At 45.0% G+C, this 27,670-nt stretch overlaps 1 protein-coding gene and 1 long non-coding RNA gene across 4 annotated transcripts in view; one reads left to right on the top strand and one right to left on the bottom strand.

Moving 5' to 3' along the window:
* Positions 1 to 15,629: 15,629 nt before the first annotated feature.
* LOC135324288 (uncharacterized) lies at positions 15,630 to 22,673 on the bottom strand. Its single transcript, XR_010385654.1, has 2 exons — positions 17,020 to 22,673; positions 15,630 to 16,303 (listed from the first exon to the last, which is right to left on the bottom strand). It is a non-coding gene; the product is annotated as an uncharacterized LOC135324288 (long non-coding RNA).
* A 2,498-nt stretch (positions 22,674 to 25,171) lies between these two features.
* LOC135323550 (E3 ubiquitin-protein ligase RNF38-like) overlaps positions 25,172 to 27,670 on the top strand; it is a 178,458-nt gene continuing 175,959 nt past the window's right edge. The window contains exons 1-2 of one of the 3 annotated variants that reach the window (XM_064500271.1): positions 25,172 to 25,228; positions 25,841 to 26,039. In XM_064500271.1, the coding sequence (XP_064356341.1) occupies positions 25,880 to 26,039 (160 nt within the window). In that variant the 5' untranslated portion in view covers positions 25,172 to 25,228; positions 25,841 to 25,879. The other 2 variants (XM_064500270.1, XM_064500272.1) reach the window with 2 other exon arrangements.

The following is a 27,670-nucleotide window of genomic DNA, read 5'->3' as shown; positions in this document are numbered from 1 at the left end:
GCTATGAGCAGCTCTGTAACGTAAACCAGCACCAGCGCTTCATGCCCGTGATCAAAAATCCAGATGCAGGGCAGGGCTATATTTTCTAGACATGGAATGTTATGCAGGAAACCAGGACATGTGTCCCAAATTGCATTTTTGCCATGGAGTTAGTGCCGGATGCCCCTTGGGATGAATAAGAAGGGGAGGAAAGGAAAACTGGAGAATGGGAGTCCACATGCTTCGTGGACTTTATTCAGTTGTTTATGGACACAAAGTTTCTGGGCCACAGTTTCCTAGCGCATATCGTCAAAGGCTATGATGGCTACTTCATTGCTATCCACCTTCTGAAGGAAAAATGGGCATGCAGTTAATCACCCAAGGCGATCAACTCATGTGCATAGAAGTCCCCAGCCTGAGTAGTCGTTTCATAGACTCCTTAAATTTTTTACCCATGAAACCAAGCAGCCTTCCCCAAGTGTTGGGTATCGAGGGCTGCAAAAGTTATTATTTCCCCTTATTTTGTCAACACTGCTGAAAATCAAAGTTATGCAGGCCCTCTTCCACAGCAGGAATATTATGAAATGCCTGTCATTGTTCCTCTGCCCCTTTGTGTTTATGGAGATTAGCCTTTAACCACATAACCTAACATATTCTTAATGCTTGTGTTCTGGGTAGAATTATTTCCTATAGTTATTAACCAGGGTATTATTACAACTGTCAGATCTAGCAGACAAAGAGTGAAGAAGAGCTGGTCAGCATCAGTATAGTTCCTTTTCTGATGGCCTGAACCTTTCTGCACTTGCAGAAGCTCTGGACCAAAGAGCCTTGTTATTGCCTCCCATAGGCACGCTTTTTCTAAGGTCATGCAACATTATTCTCCTATGCTTTCTCTGTGTTGCTGGCAGTAATCAGCAATGATGGTAGTTTATCTTATCTGCTCCTGTGAAAGTACTGCTTAGGCCCCTACCTGTTCTCTGGCTTTGCGGCTGTGGACTTTGCAGCAGAATTCCCTGCAGATACATGAGCCAGAGTTTTAAGCTTTCATTCTTCCATGCCATTTTACTAGCCCATAATATACTAGTATGTTATATGATATACTAACAGTAGTGTGCTACTCCGAGTTGTCTCATAGCATGGTGCTCAGGACCTGAAATTTAATTCATATTAACTTACTGCTGATTAGTTTAGAGCAAGTGTAGTTTCACAAATAGATATAAGACAAGTACTGGAGTGAGGAAAGTAGTAGAAAGATTAAAAGAATTTTAACATTGTAAAAATTTAAGAGCCCTGCCCTTCCTGAATACCAAAGAACTCCAACTCTGTCAATATCCATCTGTCAGTACTTCTAGCTTGTATTGTGTGGGTTGATCAAGCATAATCATCTGTGAGTCATGCATTCATAGTGTTAGTTATGTTTTGATGGGTGATGCTTGCTCATAAAACACACGGAACCCAAAGGGAATTGTCACTGAGCTGTAAGTACAGAGGCCAATAGTTGCACTTTCGGTTGTCTGACTCCTGCTAACATTTCTGCACACTGCACATCCCTTATTAACTGGATTTCAGATACCTACGTTAGAGGAATTATTTGTTTTTTCAATGGATTAATAGGACATTGCTTAAGAAGGAGAGAGATTGCTTAGGATGGAATAAAATGCTGATTTTTTTTTGTACTGTCATTTCCACTTTGTCATACTGTCTTTTAGCAGAAATTGTCCATGTTACATTCTTGCATAATATATGCTTACTCTGGAACAGATTCCTAAGGGTAAGACCATATGTAGAAGATGACATAATTATCTTTCATCAAAGTCATGGCTTCTGGTCTCTTAGGCTGTGCTTTGCACGTGCCTCTGAAAAGAGGTATGTTGAGCTACTTGGAACCATCCCTAACTCAAGCAAAATGCAATGCTAAGATGCCTGTTCTGCTTCTGGTAGCCCAGGTATTTCTACATAGCTCTGCATTTTTCTGCTTAGATCCTTAACTCAAATTTTAAAAGTTCACGTTTCTAGATCTAAAAGTCCTTGTTTCAGTTCATGCTAACAATTTGCAGAAATGGGTAGGCACTGCTGTGCAGCTCAGAATGGAATCCAAGACTCCAGATGTACTTTCTACCACTAATGCTTAGGCAGTATTGTGTTGGTGGTTTCCTCCGTGGGCTGATCCTCTGAACTGAATTCTATCACTGCAAACTTTGATATTGATGGTGATGCTGTAGCAGGTTAAAATGAGGAAACAGGGCTCTTTTTTGCTGTATTGGAACTTCACTCTAAAAATATTCTTTAGTTAATTCACCTTGGTTTGGCATGGAATGTTCTATTTACTGTACTGCTATGGAAACCAGGTGATTACATCTTGTCATTCTGTATGTTGCGTCTTCTGAGCACACAAGACCTTTAATAATTTCATTTTCAATTGGAAAGAAGTTCTTCAATACAATTTTCTCCCCATCTTTGTCCTGACGTTTCTCTAGCATCTTTATGCAATTTGTGCTAATTGTAGCTGTATTTTCAGGAGTGCAAGATTTAATGGCTATTCGGCTCTCCAGTAATCAAATCCTAACCCAAACAGAAAGAAGGATTGTAAAGGAAACAGTTGTTGCTGTCCTTGCTGGAGTTTTCCATTTTTCTGTATCTGGGTTACAATAAAAAGGAAAGATTCTCTTTTGAGCTACTTTTCCCTAATCATGCCCCCACAACATTCTTCTAGCAACTGGAACAACTGTTTACATGGAAAAGAAACCATGGGACAGAAGTTAAAAATATATGCTGTTGTCTCCAGAATATGATTTAGCATCTGAAAGCGGAAAATGCAGCACTATGTGAACAGTAAACTCTCTGCCCCCATTACTAGACTGGCAACTGTTGCTCCACATAGCTAGAATTATTTTTCTTTAAGCTTGCAAAATGTTGGGATCTCAAATCTATTCTCTGTAAGACAGTGTGTTGGTATTTGCCTAATGATTTCTCCAGAAGTAGCAGATGCACAGCTGTAGAAAACAAAGGATGTATTATTATTCAATGACTTTTCAATTGGCTCTTTGGATTCTACCCATAATGTTTTTGAAACATTTAGGAATGATAATCCTTTGGGAATGATAATAGGGTCTTTGGTAAATTAATCATCTCAGCAAGGCAGATAATTTGAGTTCTTCTTTAATCTCTTGCAGGCTTGTAAACTCAAACAGCAACAGCAAGACTGGCTGCACTTCTATATAGTCTTTACTAAGTCAGAATAGCTAGTATGGGATGGAAAGTTTGGAAAACAATGCCTTTTCCTCCCATTCAGCCTACAAAATTCACACTTTTATTTGTTGTCATACAAGGACTGTCTTGTTCAAAAGCTCAGCTTAATTTTGATGAAGGAAGATATATATTACTCAAGTAATAATTAGGTTGTAGAACTCTCTGCCACAAAGTATTACTGAAGTCAGAAGTTTATCAGAATGTAAAGGATTAAAAATTTATGGGTATAGTAAAAATGTCTTTAGCCTAATTATGTAGGACAAAAGTGCATATGAAGATCATGGCCATTATTCCAGCTATGGAGCTGGTAGTTATTCCTAATGCAGCGTGGTTAATGTCCTTTGTTTGACAAGCCCCCCCCAAATTGTTTTTAGTTGCTATGAGTCAAAAGATGCATGCTATGTGAGCTGGGCAGCTGAAGGGAAGGAAGCCCCAAGAGCAGTTCACAGGCAAGAGATGATAGTGGCAGCCGGAGGCTTCCATTGCTCTGTGGCACGATGGGAGGAACATGTAGTTGGGTTCCAGAGTGACTTGGCAAGGTACCTCCAATTTTTTTCACAGCCAAGGGTTTGTTTGGATTACCCCAGCCTGCAAGTCCTACTTGAATGGCTTGTGAGCTCTGTGCAGATCAAGAGCCATGGGTTGGTGACTACTCTTTTAATGCATGTCTGCCTTGCAAAGATAAATATTAGCAATGGATCTGCTAGCCATCATTCAGCACTGCTTAGTTTACAACATTTGTGAGTTGGGATACAAACAGAAGCGCTTCAGGTATACGTTTGTGCAAAGAGTTTATACCTCTTTGTCTGGCCACTGCCATCCCACCCTTTTCTCCCTTCTGCCATTAACTGCTAGAGATCATGGGGGTCATGGCCTTCTGCAGATCAGTCCTGTTGCTTTGGCTTGTTAGGTGTGTGGGCTTCTGCATATGACATTTATAGATTATAGCTAAACACAATGACAGAATGACAAGGCTCGCACAGAAAAATTCTATTCCATGAATCTGTGCACAGTTAACTTTATTCCTCCCAACTTCTTACTGTGGGACTTCTTATTTTGGTCTTCAATAGTGTAAGGGCAACGTTTATCCAAGATAAGAAGTGACAGCTGTCATGCCCCACAGCTTCCAGCAGAAGCCCTGCCCCTAGTGGCCATTACATGTCCCACTTGCCCCGGAAGTCCCTCCCCTCTTCCAGGCATGTGGTCTGTTTACTCCATCTCTTTTTACCTCAGGGATCGCCATTTTGTAGAATGCCATAACCCACATGTTTTCATACAGCTCTGTGATTGGCTGACTGCCATTTATTGAAACCATCATACCCCACGTGTTCTCGGGCAGCCCTGTGATTGGCTGGCAGCACCAGCCATCCCTTCCTGCCTACCCCGGAAGGGCGTCAGAGCAGGAAATCCTCTCCCACTAAATACATGAGACCACCATTTTGTTTCAGCATTCATTTTATGGCAGGGAGCTGCCATTTTTGACAATGTCATGACCCTTGTATTTTCATACTGCCCTGTGATTAGCTGGCAGAATAAAACACCAACTTCAGAAGAACATGTGCGTGGGGACAATAAGGAAAAGCCCTAAAAGGATCCCCAAAAAAGACCACAGGAACCAGAACAACTGGCCAATGGGCCCATGAATCAGAAACTGTATTTCAAGGTAAGATTCCCACAGAGAGGGAGGGCGGGGGGGGGAAAGCTCCCTTTGCCCACGGTTGTGGAGGAGCTTACAACTACCTGTAAGATCATTACGGGGTGCAGGCTGGTGCTATATGTGTTACCTTATCCTTTGGTCAAATCTGCAAATAAGAGGCAGAAGACCGAACATGCAATCAAGGCTGTCCTGTTTGACCACGATTACTGTGGAAGCAGCAAGACCCAGGCTTTTGGGACTCAGGCTGCAGACCGCTGCTCTCAGAGACCACAGCTACTGCAGAAAGAACAAGGGAGGCAGAAAGAGCAACGGGGGTGTTGCAGAGCTGAAAGACCATGATTATTATCAGGTACAGAGGAGTGGCAGGCAAGAAGAAGGGCATAAAGGGGCTGGTGGTGCTGATAATTCTGGGGCCTTGGCTCACAGGCTAGCAAAACAGAAAATACTGTTACAATGAAGACTGCTTATTAGGAAAGCTAAATGAATTTTGCGTCACTAAAAGAATCTTGTTGGGAAGGGTTTACGGGGACCACAAGGGCCCTCAAATGCAAACTGCTTTTCTGAACCTGATGGGGGAGTGAACATGTGTCCTACTAGGGCAGAAGATGATCCCCTGGAAGGGACCTCCCTGTTACTGCAGCCCCCTGCAGAGCAAGAGGTTGTGTCCCCACAAGTTCACAGTGCAGATGTCTCCCACGAGGGGCCACTGGCAGCACTCCCAAGCCCCCAGGGGGCATTTGAAAGCCCAGCTTTACCCCCACCCTCAAATGTAGCAGGGGAGGTCAGGGGGCGGCAGCCTGACCCATGGCTTCCGTGGAGCATGCGCAACAGTGGGAATGGCCGATCCAGAGGTTCGGGGCTAGGCAATACGTAGAAGAATACAAATTTGATAATTTAGATCAAGTATTGCTACATGAAGCTTATGAAGCATTTGTTCAGGTTGTAGAGCAAATTTTTGACCACTTAGGCCAATTGTTTGAGCCTGGTGATCATGCTATCAGCATGCATGACTCTCCAGATTCTCCCATTATTAATTTAAGCAATGTGAACACAGAGAAATTGTTGGACTGGGTCAGTACTCTCCGACAAAGTAAGAGGGCTGTGTTTTGATCAGACTTTCCGCCTGGCTATCATTATTGTAAAAGCCGTTGGGAGTGGGGGATACAGAACATGACAAACTGCGGTGGTCTGTGGCTCGCTCTGGCTGGCTTTGGATGGGTCTCACTCTGCGGCTCACTCCAGCTCACTCTGGATGTGTTCTGGCTCTGCGGCTCTCTCTGGATGGTTCTCGCTTTGGCTGGCTTTGGATGGTTCTCGCTTTGGCTGGCTTTGGATGGTTCTCGCTCTGCGGCTCGCACAGGAAGGTCACGCCGAGTGAAAGCCCCTTCTTTGAGGATCTGCTACACGTTAATATATGTGTCATCCTCCTGCCTGAGGGGAAAAGGGGTTGGGGGATTCTTAAGCTAAATAACAACCTTAGATATCACAAGACTCTTTCCTCCTTTTACACAGTGAACACAGTGAGCTTTGTCAGATATTGTATAACCATGGCCATAGCTGTAAATATTACTGCCAGCTCTGCTTGACTTGTGACAAAATAAGGTGCCCTAGCTGCAGACTGCTGTGCAGGTCTGGGGAATGTTTACAGAGGCACAAGGCCCTTCCTATTAAAAAATAATGTGATTGTTTGGCTATGATTTTCTGTGAGAAGTGCAAGGCCTATGTGGAAAAGCATCACAAATGCAAAGGCTGGAAGTGCGGAACGTGCTATGAGCAGATCTGTAACATAAACCAGCACCGGCGCTTCATGCCCGTGATCAAAAATCCAGATGCAGGGCAGGGCTATATTATCTATGACATGGACTGTATGCAGGAAACCAGGACACGTCCCAAATTACATTTTTGCCATGGAGTTAGCGCCGGATGCCCCTTGGGATGAAGAAGAAGGGTCGGAATGGAAAATTGAAGCAGAATGAGCGTTTAAAGGGTCATAGGCCTCCTGGAATTTATTCAGTTGTTTATGGACACAAAGTTTTAGGTTTACACTTTCCTAAAGCATAAGACCAAAGGCTACTTCGTTGTTAGTCACCTTCTGAAGGAAAAAAATGGGCATGCAATTAATCACCCAAGGTGATCAACTTGTGCATAGAAGTCCCCAGCCTAAGTAGTCGTTTCATAGACTCCTTAAAATTTTTACCCATGAAACCAAGCAGCCTTCCCCAAGCGTTGGGTATCGAGGGCTGCAAAGGCTATTTCCCCTTATTTTGTCAACACTGCTGAAAATCAAAGTTATGTAGGCCCTCTTCCACAGCAGGAATATTATGGGGTGGACAGCATGATGCTTGAGGAGAACAAGCAATTCTTGGCATGGCACACAGCTGATCAGGAGATTTTTGACTTGTGGAAAGAACCGAGTGACTATTGCCAGCAAGATGCGAAAATTGTGAGGGAGGCCTGCAGCTCATACAGGAATGAGATTATGGTGATGACCCGTCGCACATTCTGTGAGAAAGAGGCTGATGAAAGGGTGAAGGTTGATCGCTTTCAGTATACTGCGCTGGCCTCTACTTGCACGTCCACATACTGGTTTATGTTCCTTAAACCTAATACAGTAGCACTCCTCCCTTCGGATGGCTATCATCGGGGGAAAAAGAGCTATTCGACTCTCTCTATTCAATGGCTGATGGACGTGGCCAAAATGGAAAATATTCAAATTCATCTCACATTACAAGGTGGTGAATAGCAAGTGGGAGCCTACTTCTTGGATTCTCTACTTCTACAGGGACTGGATGGGTCAATCAGGGGTGATGCACAGCTGGATCGTCTATTCACAAACAAGGAAGAACTGTTTGGGGATGTGGTAATCAGTGGCAGCCTTGGCTGTAGTGACCATGAAATTGTGGAGTTCAAGATCCTGAGGGGAGTGAGGAAGGAGAGTGGCACCCCGGATTTCAGGCAAGCAGACTTCAGGTACTCAATGCCTTCTTTGCCTCAGTCTTCACCAACAAGTTGTCCCATTTCTGTGTACATGAAGGAGAAACAGCTGATTGGGAACAGTCAGCATGGATTTATCAAGTGTTACCAACCTGATTGCCTTCTATGATGAAATGACTGGATTTGTGGATGAGGGGAGAGCAACGGATGTCATTTACCTCAACTTTAGGAAGGCTTTCGACAGTGTCTCCCATCCAAGTTAGGACGTTGCAGTTTGGATGTGTGGACAACTAGATGGATAGAGAACTGGTTGGATTATTGGGCTCAGAGGGTAATGGTTAATGGGTCGTATTCTACCTGGAGGCCAGTAACAAGAGGGGTACTGCAGGGGTCTATCCTGGGCCCTGTCCTGCTTAATATCTTTATCAATGGCCTGGAGGAGGCGACAAAGTGCATTCTCATCATGTTTGCAGATGGCACAAATTTGGTGGGAGGGGTTGGGGAGTTGGTAGCCAATACACACGAGCGCAGGGCTGCTATACAGAGGGACCTAGACAGTCTGGCATAATATGCTGACAGGAACCTAATGAAATACAACAAGGACAAATGCCAACTCCTGCACCTGGGAAGGAATAACCCCTTGCAACAATACAGGCTGGGGACTGACTGGCTGGGGAGCAGCTCTGCTGAAAAGGCCCTGGGGATCTTGGTAGACAGCGAGCTGAACATGAGCCAGCAGTGTGCCCTGGCAGAGATGGAGGCCAACAGTATCCTGGTTGTATTAACAGGAGCATAGCCAGCAGATGAAGGAAAGTGATTATCCCCTCTACGCAGCACTCATTAGACCACATCTAGAATACTCTGTACAGTTTTGGACAACCCCATCCCCCCTCCCCCAGTACAAGAAAAACGTGGCTCAACTGGAGCAAGTTCAGCAGAGGGCCGCCAAGATGGTCAGGGCTGGAGCCCATGTCCTATGAGGAGAGGCTGAGGGAACTGGGCTTGTTCAGCCTGAAGAAGAGAAGGTTTAAAAGCTATCTAATAGCAGTCTTCCAATGCCTACGAGGAGATTATCAAGAAGATGGAGCCTTGCTGTTCATGATGGTGCATGGCAGGAGGATGAGAGACGGCAGGCATAAGTTGAAACAAGAGAGGTTCCAACCAGATGTAAGGAAAAGCTTCTTCACCAAGCAGTGGAACAGGTTGCTCAGAGAGGTTGTGCAGTCTACATCCTTGGAGGTTTTCAGGACCAGGCTGGATAAAGCCCTGAGCAACATGGTCTGGCCTCATAGCTGATCATGCTTTCAGCAGAGGTTTGGACTAGAGACCTCTTGAGGTCCCTTCCAATGTGAACTATCCTATGAGCCTATGAACTAGCAAACACCAGCAGATGAAATCCTACTCACCTGCCTCATTGCAGCAGTCAAGTGATGTATGAATATGTTGAGCAGGATTTGATTTTGTAGCATTTGGTACTTTTCTATAGAATCACTGGACTCACTGTAGAACCAAAGTTGCCAGGATTCACAGCAGAAGCATTAGCCAACTTTAGCAGAAAGGGCCAAATTTCAATAAGTTTAAAGACAGCTTTGGCCTCTCCAAGTATTTGATGGAACACACTGGCAACTTAAATGGCTACCATTCTACAATTACAGCTCCCCTCCCCTGTGGCTTGAGTGAAATGTGGGCAGGTAAGGAGTATTTTAGAAAGGTTTTGAGCTTAGGAAACTGAATACCACTGAAATCCAGCAGAAGTTGGGAGCTGAGTTGAGTTTCTGTGACAGTTTTAGTTTTTAATCCCTAACTATCACACCTGCTCCAGTACTGGTATTGGATGGGTCTTTGCTTGGAGTGAGAAGGCTCCTCCATTGGAGAAATAACACAGCAGAAAAAGAGGTAGTCAGCAATGTGTCCGTCCCCCCCCCCCCCCCCCCCCCCCGACTAGCACTAGTGCAGAAGATAAAAGAATTCCCATTCCTGCCAGGTGCAGAGCTTGACTTTTCTCCAGGCACCCACATAGGCAGTCGAGTCTTTTCCTGAACACCTATTCAAAGGGAAACAGCTGGGGTTAATGCTGTTCTCCAGAGATCAGGCAGTGTCCCAGTTCCCCCAGATTCCTCATGGTCAGCGAGGTTAAGCCTGTTCCTGCTGAAGTCAATAGGGGCTTTAGCATGAAATTTGACATGAGCAGAATCACTACTGTCATCAGAGAACTGAGGTTATGGGAAAGGAGAAGGGGAGAGCTGTTCATTCCTAGTCCCTGTCTTCTTCTTTATAGCTAGTAGCTCCCAAAGCCAATCCAAAGGCTCTGCTGGTTTACAGGTGCAGTGATTCTAACTGGAAGACTATTGTACATCGAGGAGTTAGTGATCCACATAACAATTGATCTGAGTAGGCGCAGGCCTGTGCTGTGCTGTGCTGCACTAAGTTGCACATATAGCTTGGCCTTCAGGCTTGTGCTGTGCTGCACATATCCTTTGGCCGCAGGATAAACTTAGCCAGCTAATCGTAACGGAGGAGCCTGTAGGCAGCTCTCACTTGGTACCAGCAATTGCACCACCTTCATGTCCTTGTCTAAAAGTGAAGCAGCAAGTTCTCATGTGAACATCCTTTTGCTTGACAGTAGAAATGATGAATAGAATTGTTTTCTTCTACAAAATCCTATAAGAGTTCTAAAGACCAAAATGCTGGTGAACCTCACCAAGGACAGGCTTTGCACTGCATGCTGTGCCCTGACCGGAGGTCCATCCGATGCTGCACAACTTGGGGTTCCCAGCATCTGAGGGGATGTAAGATTCTCTATACCATCCTCTTTTTCCTTATAGTGCTAGCTCCTAGTATATTTCCTATAGTGCTAGTATACTTCCTATACTCCTAGTATATTGCCTATAGTGCTAGCTCCTGGTATTTTAAGCAATATCTTATAGAGTCTGAGTGCCTTTCTTATTGGGATCATAATGAAAACTAGCCCTGGTGCCTTGCACCAGTGCAATACAACAGGTGATTACAAAAGCTCCTTGCTACCATTTTAAAATATGTTTTTGTGATGCACTTGCTGTTATTCTCTACTCCTGGCTGAAACGATGTTGATTTTCATCTTAGGGAAGTCCTGGCAGCCAGAGATGCAACTGCATCAGGAATCTGGGAACTCAGATGATGCACTGCTGAAAATCGATGCAGTGCTCATTTGTTTCACAGCTAGAACTGTGTCCAGCAGCTCAGGATGTAGCCTTGAGAGGGCAGGTAGAAAGCTGGGCAAGAGGGAAGCTAGCATACAGCTGTCCACATTCTTCACAAAACACCCTCAACTCCTTGATTCCACACTTGGGAGGCTGCTGAATGGGAGCTGTTGATGCCCGCCACTGCCCAGGTCTGCTGCCTCTTATATCACACTGTGCAAAGGGACCCTGGGTCTCTCTCATGCTCCCAGGCATTCCCTGCTGCCCTGAGGAACAGCTGTCAGAGACAATGGTCTTTACACCCCCCCCCCCCAGGTGTTTCTTCCTCCCTGAGTTCCTCCACCTTTAACCTAATGGCAGTTCTCACTCCCATTCTACAGGCTACAATCTGCCGTCTTGGTGGCCCTCCACTGAACTTGCTCCAGTTGATCAAAATTTTTCTTGTACTTGGCGGGTACAAGAGCATAGCTCCTGGAGGCAGCAAACAGATGCAGCAGTTGGTGCAGCAGATTCCAGGCTCTGCTTCTGGATCTTCGGGGAATCTTTTCTGGAATCACTGAGGGACTTCTGGGAACCTTTCAAGGAATTTGAGGGCTCCTGCTGCTACCGGGAAAGGATAGCTACAGGAGGCCTTGATTTCTAGCAAGCTCTAGTAGCTCTAACAAGCTCTGTTAGCTGTCTTTGATCAAAGGGAGCTTTGATGTTTTGTTCCAGCTGACCCCTGATTAGGGAGGGTCAAGCACCCTTTTAACCAGTGCTAGGGGGAGGCCTATATAAGAGCTTGGCCCAGAGTGTAGTGAACAGGGATAGTAGTTGGTGCAGCAGGGCATAAGCAACTCTGCTCATAACAGGATACACATCCTCAGCAATGGTTGTGATATGCAACAGGGCATGGTCCCCAGCAGCTGTTGGAGACATTGACCCTTTAACATCCGAGACCTTGACCCAGACGGAGCTGCAGAATGACCTCTGCAGGTCTCAGGATGCAGGGAGTGCCTGGGGCCTCTTGCCAAGGCTGGAGCAGCAGGAGATGGTCTCCTAGCCTGCAGGAGATGTGTGCTCACTGAGGATCTGTGTCACCAAGTTAAGGAGCTGCGGGAGGAGGTCAGCAGACTGCACAGCATCAGCGATGATGAGAAGGAGATTGACTGGATCTTCTCTGAGACCCTGCAGCTTCAAGACCCTGAACCCCCAACTGTACTGAAGGCGGGGCAGGCAGTCTGTGCCTGTCTGGGTGGGAAGTGGAGACTCCCAGGATGGCGAAGGCTGGAAGCTTGTGACTTCTGGCACTGGGAGGAAGGCCCCTGCTCCACCTCAAGAGTTGCAATTGCAGAACAGATTCAGTGCCCTTGTGGCTGATGAGGGGCTGGGAGCTCTGTCCAATGGAGCACCCAAGCTGGCTAAACCTGAGCCATGCAGGAGCACCAGGAGGAGTGGTGAGTGTTAGTAGTGGGTGACCCCCTGGTGTGGGGGACAGAGGCCTCTGTCTGCTGACCTGTCACCTAGGGAAGTTTGCTGCTTGCCAGGAACTCGGATCCAGGAGGTTGTGGAAATATTGCTGAGGCTTGTCCTGCCTTCAGACTATTACCCCCTTTACCTTTGGTAAAATGGCGACACCCCCACCCCCCACGTCCAAGAAGAGGTGGAGTAAAAAGACCACATGACTGGAAGAGGGGAGGGACTTCTGGGGAATGTGATGGACAGTAGGGGTGGGGCACCTGTCATCTTGGATAAAAGTTGACCTTGTACTACTACCAACAAATGCCTAAAAGCAACTGAAAACTCCAAAACTGCCAAAAGAGGCCCCCAAAAATGGGAAACCTTCAAAAATGCCAATACATGCCAGTGAAGGAAAAAAAAATTAAAAATGCCCAAGACTTCCCAGAAAAGCCTAAAAATGCTTTGAAGGGTGAAAATGCTTAAAAAGGTGTCATACTCCAAAAAGTGCAACAAACCTCAAAAAATGCCCATTAATGGTGGAAAATTCCCCCAAACCCAAAAATGTTTGAAAACCTCAGAAACGCCCCAAAATGACCAAAAACCTCCCCAAAATATCAAAATGATAAAAATGCTTGAAAAGCTCAGAAATGCTCTAAAAAGATAGGAAACACCAAAAAAAGGCAAAACTCCAAAAATGTTTCAAAACAGCAAATATGCTGAAAAACGCCAGCCCCCCCCCCCCCGCCAACACCAGCAAATGCGTAAAAATGCCAATAAAGGCCAACAAGTGTTGGCCTAAAAACACTGAAAAAAACCTTCCACAAATGCCCAAACTCCAAAAATGCTTTATAGCAGCAAAAATACTTAAAATTGCTGAAAAAACCCTCTCACTTTCTTCACCAACAGTGAGGCATAGGTAATAACCAGCTTGCAGGCCCCTGAGACCGGGGAGCTCATCAAACAAAAGCTGTCTTTGCTGTGCGTCAGCTTAATTTTTACATCCACGCTGTTCAACAAAAGCTTGTCTTGAAAGAGCAGATCACTGTGGAGGGGGCCCAATAGTTTGATCCTCCTAGTCTGGGCTGTCAGAGCCGAGTGTTGCCTAAACTCCTGATTCCCAACACCATCCAGCATGACCGCTTCCTGCTGCCCGGCCATGTCTTTGTAGAACAGCCCTGTGGAGAAGTGTGTGTACAGCGTATCATGACTGTAATTGAGAAGCAACTCAATGAATGTACGGTAGAAATAACATCTGTTGCTCCGGCTTTTCAGTCGGTCCCCCAGCAACACGTCCAACTGGCTGAAAATAGAGGCCAGCGGGTAATTCATGAGGCCCAAGGCCTCACCAACACTGAGGTTGGACCCATCAGCTTCCAGTCTTGTGACAAAGATAAAGCAGAGTGTTGTTCCGATCTATGCCATCTTCCCCATTCCCAGATATGAAAGAGGCCAGAGGTGCAGACTCTGCAATAGTGGAAAGTGGAGCCACCTCAATAAAACAGGCTTTTCTCAATGCTGGTCTGCATCAGGGACACTTCAAAGAAATCCAGCTCAGATTTGGTAGAGTCTTCTGAGCAATCGTGAATGAAAGCCATCCCTGTTAAAATATATCTCCTTTTCCAGCAATAGAATGGGCCCTTTTTCTCTGGGTTTTCTGTTTCTTTTGCACCGCTTGGCCTGGCTTGTTGTTCTTTTCCTCCTCCTTGTCCTGGCCAGACTGCTGTCTGGTGCCAACCATCCTTTTTCTCTTAAAGGGCTGGGGTGGGCCTTCCCTCTGTGGGTGTGACATGGCTCTCTTTCTTTTCAGGCTCTTTCTTTGAATAGAAACAAGCCCTGAGCCCTCCTGATTTGCCAGTGTTTCGACTTTGTCCAGGATGGCCTTGGAAATGTGGCCAACCTTTTTTTTTTTTTTTGCAACGCCTTGAGCCACACTTTTAACATGTGGCTTAACAATTTTGTAACCCCCTCAGTAGTATAAGGACAACTTTTATGTAAGATAAGAAGTGACAGGCACCCTGTCCCCCAACTTCTGGCGGAAGCCCCCCCCTCTACTGGTGGTCACATGTCCCACTTGCCCCAGAAGTCCCTCCCCCCTTTGGATGATGTGGTCTGTGTACTCCTCCTTTTTTTGCCCCTCGGGGTTGCCATTTTGTAAAACGTCATACTCCATGTGGTCACAGGCTGCCCTGCGATTGGCTGGCAGGACCAGATGCTCTTTCCTGTTCACCCGGAAGTATGTCAGAACAGGAAGTCCTTTCCACCTGCATACACAGGGGCCGCCGTTTTATTTCAGCTGCCATTCTATGGTAAGGAGTTGCCATTTTGTAAAACATCATAACCCATCTGTTTTCCTTCAGCTCTGTGATTGGCTGGCAGGACCAGCCACCCTGTCCTGTCTGCCCCAGAAGGACATCAGAGCAGAAAGTCCTCTCCTGATAAATACATGGGGGCACCATTTTGTAAAACGCCATTACCCGGAAGTATGTCACAAGAGGAAGCTCCTGCCTACCACATGCACGCAGGCTGCCATCACAGGCGCCACCATTTTGTGAAGCGTCATTACCCAGAAGTATGTCAGAATAGGAAAGCTCCTCCCTACTGCATGCACAGAGGCTGCCATTTTGACAATGTCTTACCCCACCTGTTTTCACAATGCTCTGAGATTGTCTGGTTGCATTTTTTTGAAACCATTATACCCTTGTGTTCTCAGATCCCCCTCAGATTGGCTGCCTGCTTCCTTTGGACCAGGAAGTGCTCAGATATAAAAATATATACATTTATATACAATATATGCATAAATAGAAATATATATTAAGGAGTGCACAAATATGTATAATATATGATTTATACATAGATACTCATATACACATATTTCTGTATTATATATGTGTGTGTATATATATACACACACACATTTATAATTATATAGAAATCAAATATATATATATCCATAAAAGCATAGGTATAAAATGGAGAAAACATTCTTTAATAAGAGCTAACTGAATGAATAATTAAAGCTTAAATGTGAATAGAAAGTAATTAAACAAAAGTAAAAGGCAGGTTTGAGGCCCCCCACTTTACAAGGCTGCTGAACAAGCCCTAGCATGCTTGGGGTGGGGGTTCAAGGGGAGGGGGTGTCAGAGTCCAGTACTCTGACCAGGTTCTTTTAGATATTCCACACACGGAGAATGTAATGTTTAACATAAAAGTTTACTTTGAGGTATTTAATGTTACACAGGATTTTTGATTTAACAGATACAGCAATATACTGAAATCACAAGTGTATACTTATACAGTTCAATCACAATACCAATGTGATCCCCATTACCGGTCTCTATAACATGCTCACCGTCACAACGCTGGGCGTCCCCAGGTGCCCCAAAGGAACACACGGGTTGAAGCCAGCTCAAGCCCGTTGCTCTCTTTGAAATTCCTTTGGTAGTTGTTCAGGTTTTATAGTCTATGTTGGGCTGAGCCATGTATACACTTCCCCCATGCTGGTCTGGCTATCTCAGGGAGACACCCACATTCTTCTGATCAACTCAGGAAGAAATGTTTACACCAGTTGATCCACTCAGATACAGCTGCTTATCTAAAACAAAGGTCACCCTCTGGTGCCCTTTGTGTTGAGATAAAGTCAGTTTTCTGCGCAACAGCAAGGATTAACAAGCCATATCCTACACTATTCCTGAGCTTCATGGGGCACCTCGCCCTCTGAGCCTTCTCCTCTGAGCCTTCTTCCATTGTAGGGGTTATTGGTCGGTCACATTCCACCCCTTGGCTCAGACCAACATTTAAGGATTACTGGTGTTGCACAGTGAGCTTAACAGATTCATTGCATGAATGGCCAGCTCTCTTCTCTTTCCTGTGCACAGTGAGGGTAAGAATTTTATATGTGTATATATATATGTATATATATATATATATATATATATATATGAGAGAGAGAGAGAGAGAGAGAGAGGAGAGAGAGAGAGAGAGAACGGTAATTTACAATAGGTTAGTATGTGATTTAAGTTGAGTTAATATTTCATTCATGTGTACTATTTGATTTTTAAGATAACAGATCAATATCAAGGTTACAAAAATAACAATACAGTGACTATTAACAGTATGAGCATAGGATGTAACATTAGTCACAGCACATTGGTGGCTTTTGGTGACCAGCCTTTAAAGATGTCATACCAATGATGCTCTGTAAGACTAGTTTCTACTTTTGCTAATTGAATCAGTTCATTATTATCATATATCATTTTCACTTCTCTTTCTTCTAAGCATTTTCCAATTTCAGACAGATGTTGAGTAACCTTGGTGTTTTGTCTGAGAAAGTTGTCTAGTTCATGGAAGGCTACTCTGAGTGTTATTGAAGTATTAAACGGTGCAAAGTTAAGACTTTTTTTTGTTCAGTCATATGAGCAGTTAACCAGTAAGTCTGCTCAGTGATTTGGTCAAAAAAATATGACACATTACAACAGCAAATGTTGCCAGGTCCAAAGTTAACATCATCTTCGAAGTGAATAGCATTGACAGTGGATACACACACACATCCAAAACCATTGCCATATACTCATGTTTCATTACCATAGATACGTTGCCAGATGCAGGTACCAGATGAGTGTTTCATACTGCATAATTCTGGAGCTCTAGGCATGGTAGGGCAGGTCCATCCTCGACTGGATAGCCAGTAGGTGCAATGTTTACTAATTTCATAAGTGTCGTTAGTATTACCATGCAAACGATCTCCTGCCACTGTAGGTACCCACATATTTTCATTAAAGACTTTAGGAATGACAGCAAAGCAGCATGAAGGTATTATTTTTGTGAGTGTCCCTAATCTGTCCAATCCCTAGCAATTGGAATATTAGTTCTTCTGTAGCTGCATTATAATAAGGGCCTTCAATAGTTCTAAGCCATCCTCCTTTGAATTTGTCTTTCACTAGGTCAGGGAACAATCGTTCCAATGTTTGTCCTTGACTATTTTCAATGGCTACTCAAATCCAATTGATTTGGTATATACTCATTAACTGAAATACAATACATGACAAAGCAGAGCCAATTTCTTGTGATATATTTTTGGTAGTTAGTAATTGGGACCACAGCAATACATTAGTGTATTGCCAGAGGTGCCAAGTACCTTGCCAATTTTGTACTGAAGTTTGTAAAGCTGTTGATAGCCAGCTTGCAGTCATTCCGGTTACACCAGCTTTGGTTTCTCCCAATACTGACAATTTATTTGCTTGGGTTTCAATATCAAATGAATTCAATATTCCTGTTCCCATACCAATCCCACCTAACAGAGTTTGAATAATATCTCTTTTAGTTCTATGTCTTATTGGTCTATGATTTTGTAGCCACCAGTCATAGAGAGGGTTACTATAATTGGCCCAAGTCTTATTCCATGCACTAATGCATTGGTCAGGTTCAAATGTACATTCATTGTCATTAATTTTGGAGCCATAATCATAGGCTCTCATCCATCATGCAATTGCATTACATGGGGGTACTTTTGTTTAGAGGTTGTTTGGGATGTTTTATAAGATACCACTTGTTCCTGATTGTGTATTTTAATTTTGTCCATTTACATTGACTTGTCCATTGGTTATTACTGGTGTTTACAGAAGAGTTGCCATATATTATTATGTTGTTCTCATTGTTTACACCTAGAGTGTACTTCTTGTGGGCCACTAATGTATGATTAGTTGCCTTGCATGTCCATAGTACCCAGTTTACTTTACTGTTAAAATCATGCACAGCTTCCCATCCAGTGTTATTACAAATAGTTAAATTTAGATTAATCAAAGATCTTAGGGTTAGTGTAACATTATTGCCTACTATCAGTCTTTGACCTCGTGCTATTACAGATGGTATTTCTCCTGTAACTGTAGTTCTAAAGATGGGTCATGACTTATCTTCAATGCCCGAGTTGTTTTATGGGCAATGTGAAAAGGCAGAACCTATTAGAGAAAGGTTTTGGGTGTCCGTTCCAGTTATCAGTGTTCCCACGGTGACAAGGTAACACCACGTTTTCCTGCAAGAGAAGACACCTAGGTCTTGGACATAATCCAAGCCTCAGTTATGGTTAACTTACTCCCTTTACTGTCTACAGCATCCCATACTCCTTTTCCTTTGTAAAAGAGTCACCCAGATTGATCCCCGAGTTAGGTGCTTAACCACAACCTCATCTCTAGGATTTTGATAGGATTTTACTTCTGTTTTAACAGGAATTCATGCAGCTACTGACATGAATCCCTTATCTATGGGACTTCCCATGGGAGTTTGTCGCTTATTTAGCCGACTTACAACTTTCCACAAATGGGATCCCCATTTAGAGGTATTCATAGATTCACTCTTGTGTAGCTGTTGTTTTAGTAATCCGTTCGTTCTACCTTTCTACTATTCCATTGCTTTGAGGTCGATAAGGGAGGTGGAAAGTCCATTGTACTCCATTTGAAGCACACCAAGTTTGCACTTCTTTATTCTTAAAATGTGATCCATTATCAGATTGTATTTCTCAGGGCAAGGGAAAAGTGGCAAACCACCTGTTTAAGCCAGCTACAGTCGATAGACCAGTTGCAGCTTGGGTGGGGTGCACATTCCCTATACCACTAATTATTTCTACTCCTGTGAGGATATATTTCCAGCCTTCAGGTGTTCTCTTTAAGGGGCCAATACAATCTACTTATCAGGCTTCCCAGAGTAGTTTACCTTCCCTGAGATTGGCAAACTTGTCCCTTTGACATGTACTGTACCATTGTTTGACAAAAATGGCATGAGTCTACAATTTGCTTTGCCAGAGCTTTTGTCACAGGCCATCCTCTCCTTGCAGCCTGTTGAAATAAATCATAACTCCCAGTGTGTCCTAGCTATTTGTGTAGCCATTTACCTAGCCATTCTGCCTCAGAATTTTGTAATACATTTATTTTAGCCAAATGATCAGCCATCTGATTCCACTTTGCCTCAGGTTTTTTTAGGTTTTTGGTGGGCAGATACATGTCCTATGGATATGTTCTTAGATTGAGCTATATCAATAAGTCTTTTCCCAGTGTGTTTTTCCCCATACATCCCTACCATTTACTTGCCAATTGGTTTTCACCCACTTCCCTAGCCATTGGGTGGCACCGGCCCATACAGCATATGAGTCTGTATAGACACAAGTGGCTCCTTGCTCCAGGGCTATTTCCACTGCTCTGAGCTCTTCTAGCTGGGCCAAGCCATCCATTTCCTCTGTGAAAGCTTTTTTGGTCTCTACCGATAGAGCTACAGCTTTGCCTCTCCATTGTTTCCCCATGCGCCGGGCACTCCCGTTTGTGAACCAGACCCCTGCTTTGGTCTCGCTGTCCCAGGGAGGGGCGTCAGTTATAGGGGAGGAGGGCGGATGGGAGTACTCCACAGGCATCCCAATTCACTCTACACTCTCGGATAATCTGTTTTCTTTATTCATCCCATCACTTGTCACCCGATGATGTATATACAAAGCCCATCGCTGCGCTGTAGTCTTTTGTGCTACCCCTAGGGGTAAAGGTCTACCAGTTAAAATTTGTTTTAAAATAGGAATAGGCACACACAATTTGATTTCCCTTTCTTGAGTTAATGGCTTGGTAGTTAACAGCCCTTCATATGACGCTAATAGCGCTTTCTCAAAGGGAGTGTAGATCCATTGAGAGCCTTGCCATGATTTAGAGCCAAAGGTAATAGGGGAATCCTCTTTGCCTTGCACATCTTGTTGCCATAGTCCCCATTGATATCCCCTATCACCTATGCCTATAGGCAGCATAAATGGGTGTGTAGGGTGGATCAGCCCCATAGACTAGTAAGTAACAACTTCATCTTTTAAAGCATTTAATGCTTCGTGATGTTTTCATTCCCAGTTCCATACCGCATTTTTATTCAGCAAATCATACAGAGGTCTCGCCAGAATACTGAATCCAGGAATGTGTGACCTCCAAAACCCTAAAGGTCCTAATAAAGTCCACAATTCCTTTTTATCAGAAGGTGCCGGAATATTTTGTATCTCTGTTAATACAGATTCTGGCAGTCTTCCATCCTCCTATCCATTGAATACCTAAAAATATAACCTCTTGACTTGGTCCTTGCTGTTTTGAGTCAGGAATGCTAATATTTAATTCTTGTAGGTGCTGGACAATAGTGTCCATACTTTGGCAGACCATTTTCTCATCTGGTCCTCCAATTAGAATATCATCTATATATTGTAAAATCGTTACTTCAGGTGGGAGGATGACTGATTCTAATTCTTTAGCTAAAATAGCATGGGCAATGGTGAGGCTATGTTTAAAACTTTGGGGTAGGCAATTAAAGGTGTATTGTATTCCACCTCAAGTAAAAGCAAACTTTGGTTTGTCTTGCTCTTGTATTGGGATCATAAAGAACATATCTTTTATATATAACACTCCTATCTGCAGAAAAGCACATTCATTTATTGTATTAACTATATCTACTATGCTAGGAACAGCAGCTGTTAAAGGGCCAGTTGCTTTATTTAAAGCCCTATAGTCAATAGTCAGGCGCCATGTCCCGTCTGGTTTTTTAACAAGCCATATCAGGCTGTTATATGGTGAATGTTTTTTTTTTCCCCGATAATACCTCGTTGCTCTAATTGTTTGACTAATTCTGTCACAGGTTTTATGGCAGAGGCAGGTAGCTTATACTGAGGAATGTTAACTGGTTTGCTGTTAGGCAAGTGTGGGGCTATTTGTAGGAGATTCATAGGCTTAATCATATGGAGATTAGTTTTTCCTGTAACTGGAGGACTACCAATTTCCCATTTACCCCAGCTATCTATCCAAGACTCTCCTTTCAGATTATCCATTCCCAGAATATTCATTTTGCCCAATAACAACAAGGGTCATATGGTACGTCCATTGAACAATATTAATTTAGCCCGTACAACTGGATAGGTGTTAATTGCACCATTAACGCCTACTACTGAAACTGCTTGTTTCTCTAAAGGAGCTTTACCTTCATAGGTACCCTGATCTATCATTAAAACCTGCGCTCCTGTATCAAAAATGTTGTGGTATACTTATCATTTACAGCGACCAACATTTCCGGACTCTGGTTCCCTGTAGCTGCCTTGGCAGCCACGACCCGGACAGCACAACCGAGCCGGCTCCCCTATTCATTTGAATCGCTTTGTTCATTAACTGGGTCTGATAGCAGGAGGAACTCCAGCACAGCTAATTGTTTTAGCACTGCAGTTGGAAGACCATGCAGTTGCCGCCTTGTTAACCCTTTATCTAAGCATTTTCGCTAGACACCACTGACTGCATTCCTTAGACAGGCCGTCTGGAGAATCTTTGCCTTTATTTCTTGATTGGAATTGAGGGTGAGCGGTGTTGTGGCTGGGTTTAACCGTTTGTATGGTCCTAATCTTTACCTTAGAGCCTGACATTTCATATAAGGGTAAAGCAGACAGCATCTGCTGCAGAACCATCTGCCACTGAGTATCTGCATTTAATCCTGTCATTGTAGAAAGAGCAAGCGGTTTAAGTGCTGTAGTTGCTCTTTTAACTACAGGATGTATATCCCCCTGAGTGGCATGGGATTGCCAAGGGTTAATATTTGGGGGTTGCCTGTTCTGATCTACAGGCTCTGGTCTATCCAGCATGTCTGAGATAGCAGATTTTAGCATAGCAGTTTGTAACTCCTGAGCGCTCTCCCACAACCATTTACTCTTCCCACCCCTCTCGCTGGCAGGGAGCCGCCCCTGGCCCGGCACACAGTGCAGCCCCACAGCAAGTCAGCTTGCTGCGGTGTAGGGGTTTGTAGGAGAATTCCCAGTCCTAATACAAAGCTTTGAGCGTCATCCATGGTGAGGGTAACATGATTTGCTCCTTTTCCCCATATACAGGCCATCCATTCTAAGGGTGTATCTCCAGTTTTAGCTGAAAACTTAGTTTGGAGATGAGTTAACTCCAAGGAAGTAAAACCTCACGCAGTTGTCTGAGGGGGTGCATCTGGTGTTTGCTCCATTTTTATCATGGGAGCAACTACTTTCATGTTATTTCCTTCTCCCATGTCATTCGAATCATCATCGCGAGAAGGACTGGGATCAAGCCAGATATCTCCTGACCATTCACTGTCCTCGGTATACATAACAGCCATTACTTTAACAGAGTCTATTTGAGTAGACCGCAGTAAGTGATCCCTACATATATGGGCATTGGCCATGATATGGGGCTGCAATTTTGATTCTAAGAACCTATTCTTATTTTCTAGCTGTGTACATCTTGTTTTATATATCATGTTATCTTTTATAACTGTTTCTTTCTCTCTCTCTAGCATGTTATTCTTACATATCTCCTTTTCTAACTTTCCCACTACTGCTCATAAGCAACTTCCTAACAACCAGCAGAGGCTTGCTTCCCTTTCCTTTCTTCAATTTTTTAGAACTTTTCTATTTTTCAAATTCATCCCAAATATCACTGGGATCAGTACAATGTTGTTCTACTCACAAAGAGTCCCAGATAGGATTTTTCCATCCCTCTTTTTCAAGTGTATCAGTTAGTATTTTCCAGCCTTTATTACTATTTGTAATGGTTTATACCCTCTTTAATGGTAGCGGTCCTGTCTGCAGCCAGTCTTATCGCTACCCTTCCCACTCAGCGTGAGTCACTTCTTTCAGGCTCTTATTCGCAACTGTAACCTTAAATCAGAAATCCCAATACTGCCAAAATGTTAGCAATACAATAGAAAAATGTTCACCCTCAGGAATATCCTGTCCATGATGCCAATTAATGTCAGAGTCCAGTACTCTCTGACCAGGTTCTTTTAGATATTCCACACACATGGAGAGTGTAATGTTTAATATAAAAGTTTACTTTGAAGATATTTAATGTTACACAGGATTTTTGATTTAGCAGAGTGATACAGCAATATACCAAAATCACAATTCCAGTGTATACACTTATACAGTTCAATCACAATACCAATGTGATCCCCATTACCGGTCTCTATAACATGCTCACCGTCACAACGCTGGGTGTCCCCAGTTGCCCCAAAGGAACGCATGGGTTGAAGCCAGCTCAAGCCTATTGCTCTCTTTGAAATTCCTTTGGTAGTTGTTCAGGTTTTATAGTCTATGTTGGGCTGAGCCATGTATACACTTCCCCCATGCTGGTCTGGCTATCTCAGGGAGACACCCACATTCTTCTGATCAACTCAGGAAACATTTACACCTGGTCCAATTAACAGCTATGGCTGCTTATCCAAAACAAAGGTCACCCTCTGGTGCCCTTTGTGTTGAGATAAAGTCAGTTTTCTGTGCAACAGCAAGGATTAATGAGTCACATCCTACACTATTCCTGAGCTTCATGGGGCAGCTTGCCCTCTGAGCCTTCTTCCATTGTAGGGGTTATTGGTCGGGCACAGTGTGTGTGTTTGTGAATGTGGGAGTGTGGGAGGTGGTGTCTGTGGGAGTGTGTGTGTGTGTGTATTTGTGAGTGATTATGTCAGTGTGTGAGTGGATGTGTGAGTATTTGAGTGAGTGTGAGTGAATGAGTGTTTAAGTGAGCTAGAACATAAGGAGATGCTTGAGTCCTAATCAAGGAAGGAGTGCAAAGGGGACAAGGATGATTGCAGGTTCAGTGCATCTGCTCTGCTCAGGGCTTTCTAATATGATTGATCGCTGCGCATTTCTTGTAGGCAGAGGTTCCCTGGCTTTGTGCAGCTCTCTCAGGAACCAGGGTGGCAGGGCCACTCTGGCAAGACAAAGGCTCACTTAATTGAAAGTGCATGGATGGCGAGGAGCTAGGGCTGGAAAAATCTACCAAACTCTTTCAAGCCTTCCCTGTTGAGTTTATAGCCTTGTGTGCACACACATATACATGTGCCAAGCAGTACTGCTAGCCAGTGGCTTTCTGTTCTCTATGTGCACATGTGGTGATCCACGTGGGGCTATCCTCCCTCCCTTGCTTGTATGCTTTGGCTGTAAGCTTTTTAAAGGAGAGGAGAAAAAAATATATGTACAAAAATATATCTGTCACTGCCACCACCAGGGAGGGGGGGAGCCTGGGGGAAGAAAGAAGGGAGCAAGGCCTGAGAGGGAGTTGTGCCAAGTTCCTAGCATTATAAGCAGCACACAATGCAGGGAGAGCTTTCTCCTTCCAGCATTGCCAGGGTGGTTGAGCTGAGACCTCCTGGTGCAGCTAAGCACAGGCAAGGAGGGGGGATGGAAGGAAGAAAAGAAGCAGAGAAAGGAAGGGGAGAGCAAAACAAAGGGAGAAGAGTTTGTGTCCGGTGGGGATGGGGCCCTCCCTGGATCACTGCATTCCCTCGTGTGTGGGAGCCGGTGTTCTGAGAAGGCTCTACTGCCTTGGGATCCAGGTGGATGGAGTTGGTATGGAAGTGGAAAAATGCAGGGCTGGCTGTGAGCTGAGCACTCTTCTTTCTCTCCATGTATAATTTATACCGACTTAATGAGGCCGATGGCAGAGGAAGGAAGCAATTTCTTCCCTGAGAGCAGCCAACCCAATGCGGTGGGATAGAGGACTTGCCCCTACCCTACAAAGGGAGAGGAAAAGGTGTACAAACACAAAGGCGGATCAAATACATGGACAGGCACCCGCGGGGCATCCCCCTACTTCTGGTCAAGGCCCGGAGTGAGAAGTGGACCAGCAAGGTCCACTTCTACGAGGAGGGCTGAGCCGGGAGAGGAAGCACCCGAGAGGGAAGGGGGGGCGGGGTGCGACACTTTGCTGCTTCAGCTACGCTTTGCTTTCGCTTCCCTGACGTTGTGCTGTTATTGTTTCCAGGGCGGAGGCGGGGGAAAGAGGTATTGTATCCTCCTATGCTGCCTTTGTTTTCTCCCTTGCATTGGGCCCTCGCCCCTTGAGCCGGGAGGCGCAGCTAATCCCCTCCTCTGCCGGGCTAGCAGGCTCAGTCTAGTACCCCTGAGCCCGGACCGGGGGGCAACGAGCGGTGGCAGCCCTCTTGCCCCACTGCTGTTACCTCGTAGGGGAGGGGAGACCGAAAGGAAGTCTGTTGCCGTGCCCACTGCCCCTCGTGCTCTGCCCGGACAGAGGAGATCCCGGCTGCCGCCAGCTGCTTGGGGGCGGGCGGGGGGAAGTGATGCCGATCACCGCCAACTCGCAACCTTGCGCGGTGCAGCCCGACTCCCGCCTCTTTCCCTCCGCCCGCCTGCGGAACCGCAACCGGGAATCCGCTAAGCCCGGGGAGGACGGCGTTGAAGATCGACCAGATCCCCTTCGCCAGGCCGGAGAAGCGGGTAGGGGAGTTGGGCTGACCAGTAGATTGGCAGCTCCTTCCGCTATCTTCCCCCTGCCCCCCACCTCTGCGCTGCCGCCTCCCGCCTTCTTCTCCCCCTCCCCCTTCGCTGCCTAAGCCGCAGCCGCCACCTCCCCCTCAGCTCCCTTCCTCCTCTTAGGAGTCCCCCCGGATCTACTCCAGCTTCCTCAGCTTCGCCATGAACGGGGGCGCCGCTCATTTCCAGCTGCCGCCTTCCCCCACCCTCTGCCAGCAGCCGCCACCACCCCTACCTAGGCCGAGCCTCCCGGAGCAAGACGCTCAGAGCCAGGGCAGAGGCAGCCACAGCGCTGCCCCGGGCACCAGAGCCCTTGTGTCAGGTAAGCAGTGTGTGTGGAGCGGGCGGTGGGGGTGCTACTTTCTTCCCACCTCCCCTGGACTACCCCCTTGTTCATCTTCTCCCCCAAAGGTCCCAGAAGTTGACACCCTCTGCAACACTTCTGTGGAGTTATGCCTGCCCCGCCAGGTGTGTGTCCCCACGGGAGACACGACGGGTGTCTGGACGCCAGGCGGTAAAACACGCGGGGAGGGGGGAGAGACCGGAGTCATGGTATCGCCCTCCATCTCCTTTGGGGTGTCTCTGCCCTCAGAGCTTGTGACCTTCTTGAGTGCTCGTCCCGCTGCCCGGAGGGTGCTGATTCCCTGGGGGTGACATGGGAGCAGCAGCGCATACAGGGGAGACGTCGGGGCTCCAGGACAAGGGACTGAGCAAAAACTCTGCAAGGGTCATACCAAAACAAACTTGTTGGGGCTCTTGTTCAAGTTTTGTACCTCCTGGCGAACAGCCGAAACTTTGGAGTGTATTGGGCGGGGGGGGGGGGGGGGGGGGGAGAGACTGACTGACTGACCAAGACCAGGGGTCTGTGGAGTCTCCAGGACTATGTTGAGGAGCCATTTCCTTCTCTGCGTATTTTCTCCTTGTATTTCTGGTGTTGGAATCGTTGAGTGGACTGGACTGCTGGAGAAAGTTTCTGAACTCTCTTGCTCTGTGCGGCTCAATAGGGTGTAGGGGTCCTGCCACAGAGCCTGAGTTGGGTGTTAGGATAGAAGCATTTTAAATTATTCCATCCTTTGAGAACTTTCAGATATAATTTTTTCCCTTAGCGTCAGATGCAGCATTATAAATTATGTCGTTGGAGAAGAGACACTGTAGTTAAATTTGAGATGGCACATCTGTTCTTAGTGTAATCATTGCTAATATAGTATCTGTGCTGTCTTCATATTTTCTAGCCTGTTGGTATAATGTTTTTTTATTAATTCGATATTACCATTTTTTTCTTACTGTGACTTTAAATATGTCTGTACTATCATATAAGCTTTTGTTGTATTCTGAATAATTCCAGGGCTGTGTAACTTTGATTGTAGTTACTCTGTTTAGTTGATCCTTCAGAATATTAAGTGAGATTCAGTGATTGTCTATGGTTAGCTCTGATCTCTTTGGTAAAGAAACAGTCCCCTAATGCATCTAATCTGTTGATAAATGTAATATATAGCATAAATGTATGTGTGATGTACTCTTACTTAATTTCCTTAATGAGTAACTGTGACTGCTTGCATTCTTACTGTCCTTCGTCTTTATTGGTATTGGAAAGTGAACTGACTCACTTTTGTAAGCATCAGTGTTTGATTTTTAGAATATTTATTTTGTGAGGGAATTTGGAGTCCTTTAGGAGTGGCATTCACTTCTAAAATTACATGTGTATGTAAATCCAAAGCAGCTCCTAGCTGGTAGACTATTTTTTTTCCTATACTGTCAGTGTCTTTTGAAACTAATAATTAAGACTGGTACAGCTTCTGAAATTCTTGTATATGTTGGTAATTCCAAAATGCTGGAAAAACATCTTCTTATGGAAACTCTTATCTTTCTTCTTAATAATCACTGTATATTGGCCATTTGACACCTGACTTTTTAAGTGTCAGGTCCATTTTCTGTTAAAAATGATTACACAGT

Source organism: Dromaius novaehollandiae, chromosome W (assembly GCF_036370855.1).
Source record: "Dromaius novaehollandiae isolate bDroNov1 chromosome W, bDroNov1.hap1, whole genome shotgun sequence".
In the NCBI taxonomy this organism is placed as follows: Eukaryota; Metazoa; Chordata; class Aves; order Casuariiformes; family Dromaiidae; genus Dromaius; species Dromaius novaehollandiae.
This window is presented reverse-complemented; position numbering and strand designations above follow the sequence as displayed.